The 4,013-nt window shown below is 34.8% G+C and overlaps 1 protein-coding gene across 1 annotated transcript in view; it reads left to right on the forward strand.

Moving 5' to 3' along the window:
* The window catches only part of ccdc34 (coiled-coil domain containing 34), a 5,481-nt gene extending 1,952 nt beyond the window's left edge, over nt 1-3,529 (forward strand). Inside the window, exons 5-8 of the mRNA XM_016543565.1 lie at nt 761-868; nt 1,003-1,161; nt 1,302-1,431; nt 3,242-3,529. Of these exons, the coding sequence (XP_016399051.1) occupies nt 761-868; nt 1,003-1,161; nt 1,302-1,431; nt 3,242-3,444 (600 nt within the window). The 3' untranslated portion in view covers nt 3,445-3,529. The remainder of the gene's footprint in view (nt 1-760; nt 869-1,002; nt 1,162-1,301; nt 1,432-3,241) is intronic.
* Nucleotides 3,530-4,013: the final 484 nt, after the last annotated feature.

The following is a 4,013-nucleotide window of genomic DNA, read 5'->3' on the forward strand; positions in this document are numbered from 1 at the left end:
ATAATAAAATATTTACAAAAATGTGAGGGGTGTACTCACTTCTGTGAGATACTGTACATTATATATATATATATATATAAATTAATTAATTAATACTTTTATTTAGCAAGGATGCTTAAAGTTCATTAAAAGTGACAGTAAAGATGTTTATAATTTTACAAAAGATTTCTATTTCAAATAAATTCTGTTATTTTGAACTTTCTATTCATTAAAGAATCCTGAAAAAAAGAATCATGACAAAAATTTGAAGCAGCACAGCTGTTTTCAACATTGATAATAATCAGAAATGTTTCTTGAGCAACAAATCAGCATATCAGAATGATTTCTGAAGGATCATGTGACACTGAAGACTGGAGGAATGATGCTGAAAATTCAGTTTTGCATCACAGGAATAAACTACATTTTAAAATATATTACAATAAAAAAATAGTTATTTCAAATTGTAATAATGTTTCACAATATTACTGTTTTTACTGTATTTTTGATCAAATAAATGTCAGCATAACAGACTTTTTTCAAAAACATAAAAAAGTATTTTGAACAGTATTGTCTTTATATATTTCATAAATAATAAATAAATATTAATATAATTTTTTACTTATTTAAATTTCTTATTTCAAGTTAATAACTAATTTGCTAATTAATTGCTTTGATTATTCAGTTGGTGAAAACTTATTTAAATCAATAGTTTTTGTCATAGTTATCACAGTATATGGTAAAACCCTGGTGAAATGTACATTAATTAAGGTCTATATTTCAGGAGCTTACGCTGAAGGAAAAACAGAAAGAGGAGGAAAAAGAACAGCAGAAGAAGAAAGTTGTCAACGATTGCAAAATTCAAGAGTGGCTGCAAATAAAAAGAGAACAGGTAACGATCTCTGTAAAACTCCCAGAATGAACACTAATTGTCAAATTATTATTATTATATATTATTATTATTACTGAATGGGGTCTGATCTCCTGAAGCCCCTTCTCATGATTTTACTGTGTTTTTGTACTTAGGAAAAGAAAGAGAGAATGTCCAAAGAGTTTCAGAAAAGCAAAGAACAGCTTCAAGAGGAGAAAAAACATGCTGAGATTGAAAAGAAAGCTCAGGAGAAATATAAGGAGTGGCTGCGGACGAAGAAGCAAGAAGAAACGGAGAGAAAGCTAAAAGAGAAGGTGTGTGTCTGTCTGGCGAGAAAACATATAGAAAAGAGCAGCGTGGAGAATTTTTTCAAAACATTATTCCCATTGAATATCATGAGGGTGTGTAAATGATCATAAAATTGACAATTTTAGCTGAACTATTTCTTTAAAAGGAAGAGGCAGCCAGAAGAGAAGCAGAAGAGAGGGAGCGCAAAGAAAAGGCAGAGGACAGCTTTAAAGAGTGGCTTGAAGGTGTAAAAACAAAAGGAAAACTGAGCCGACAGTCATCAGCATCCTCAGCCGGTGAGTGAGCAACAAATTCCCATACCGTTTAATAACTTCAGTTTTATTCTAGAATCAATCATAAGAATGAGCAGGTGCATCCAAACGTTTGACTAGCAGCAGATTTGTGCGTCACAAACACTGAAAAATGTGTAAAGCTCCCTAAGTGTGGAAGCTTATTTGTGTCACAGAAAAAAAAAAAAAGTGAATAGCAATTTTTTGCAAGTTTACATATCACAATTAAAGGGGTCATGACATGAGAATTCAAATTTACCTTGATCTTTTGGCATATAAGAAGTCTTTGTACCATTAAAACATCCTGCAAGTTTCATAGCTTAAAACGTCCTCCTCATCATAAACAAAGCATTTATTTAATTAAGCTCCAAAAACGTCTCGTTTTGGATTCGTGGTCAAGGTGACGTCACCTGGGCTCAGTTGTTTGCATAAACACCGCCTCCAGAGCAAAACATCGACAAATAGTCATCTTCTCACCATAGGCCCCACCCACTGGCGTTTACGAGTGTCGCGTCGCATCAAAAGCAAACAGAAATGACAATCACTGCCGCTATCTTGTCTACACTGGATACAGTATACAGATGCGCGTTCACTTTCTGACACAGTCCACGTGCTCGTGTCGTCAACAGGACAAATGGAGTGAAAGAACGTTCACTTTGACGCGATTGGTTTAAACCGCTCGTTCGCATCTTTGTACAGATATCAGAAGGATCCCAGCGTAAGGAACAAGTGGATAGTTTATTTTTAATGGCATCCTGGATCGTGTCTGAGGATTTTGCTTTGTAAACGAGGCACAGTGTCTTGGAGATTTCACAAAGAAACATTTTGTTGAAAGATGAAGCGGTAGTAGATCTGACTGCAGCTGCATCACAAACCGTAAGTAAATAATTTCATAATGCTTTTTCTCGAAATGACCGCTTTATTTTGATCATTTTGTCAAAACACTTACATGCAGTAGCGAGGGGGCATTAATACTGTTTCCTATGCAATGACGTTAGCCAATCATAACAGTGGCCGATTACTGAGAAGCCTTAAAGTACCCGCCCCTTAAAACAGGTTGTTTTAGAGAGAGGTTCCGATTGAGGGTTGAAAATAATAATTTTTCCACATATTTAGTTTTTTTGTGCAAAAAACTTTATTCAAATTACAAGTAAACCTCAAGGAACATATTAAAATAATAAAATAAAATCCATGTCATGAGCTCTTTCAAACATTTTTCTTGCAATTCTGAATTGCACTCAGTCACAATTACTTTTTTATTCTGTGACAGAAATAAGCTTTTTTTTTAGAATTGCGAGAAAAAAGTGAATTGTGAGAATTGTAAAAAAGTTGCAATTACCTTTTTTATTTTGTGGCGGAAACAAGCTTAACTTTCTTGCTGTTGTGAGTTTATATTTCGCAGTTCTGTGTTTATATCTTGCAATTCTGAGTTTATGTATCACAATTCTGACTTTTTTTCCTCGCAATTTGGACTTTTTTTTCTCAGAATTGCGGGGGAAAAAACTCAGAATTGTGAGATATAAAAAGATGCAGTTACCTTTTTATTTTTTTGTTCTGTGGTGGAAACAAGCTTGACTTTTTTCTTGCTGTTGTGAGTTTATCTCGCAATTCTGAGTTTATATCTCACAATTCTTTTCTCTCAGAGCTGCGAGAAAAAAATCCTTAGAATTGTGAGATAGAAAGTTGCAATTACCCTTTTTTTAATTCTATGGCGGACATAAATGTCCATAATATCAAACACAAATATCCACACTGTAGATTCTGGCAAGTATGCAACATTGAGATTCAAAGCCAAACTTAATTTGATCACTTTCAGGCAACTATAACAATGTGAACTATCCAGCTCCGAGTTTCGTCAACCCCATCCCCTGGAAACCCATTCATGTTCCTCGGCAAGAGCGAACACCCAGGAAAAGCTCGGCCCGTAAGAGAACACCAGGACCAACAAAGAGCCAGTCGACCCCCTGTCTCACATACAGACCTAAAGACACGATCAGCTTCGCTTGTAAAAGACGGTGACACTGACCTCTGCTGGTCTGAGTCTGGTATTAACTCATCTAAAGACTTGAAGCGTTTTTGTCAAACAGGTATTTCACATTCAAAAGACTCGTATCATTTGGCATAAGAGAAGATCCACCAGGAGGCTGATTTGTGAGTCTGCAGGCCTGATGTCATCTCTGAGATGGATTTATCAGTAGATGACAGATTCCTCATCTGTCTGTTATGATTTTGACTTGTATATTTTTGGTCGAATGTTTGCTAAATAGGGAATACAGATGATTTTTTTGTCCAAATAAAAGATCTTTGGAAATACAGTAATTGCCCAGTGTTATTTGAGTTAAATGGTTCCATTCAAACATTTCAACATATCCATCTGTTTAAAGAGCTCTTTGTTAGCTTTTAGTTAGATTAAAGGGGTCATATGATGCTTTTTTAAAGATCATTATTTTGTGTATTTGGTGTAACAGAATATGTTGACATGCTTTAATGTTCAAATAACACATTATTTTTCAAATACTGTACATTATTGTAGGTCCTATATGCCCCGCCTCTCTCAAACGCTTCGTTTTCTACAAAGCCCCCTCCTT

Source organism: Sinocyclocheilus rhinocerous, unplaced genomic scaffold (genome assembly GCF_001515625.1).
Source record: "Sinocyclocheilus rhinocerous isolate Xijiao unplaced genomic scaffold, SAMN03320098_v1.1 scaffold38, whole genome shotgun sequence".
NCBI classification, from domain to species: Eukaryota; Metazoa; Chordata; class Actinopteri; order Cypriniformes; family Cyprinidae; genus Sinocyclocheilus; species Sinocyclocheilus rhinocerous.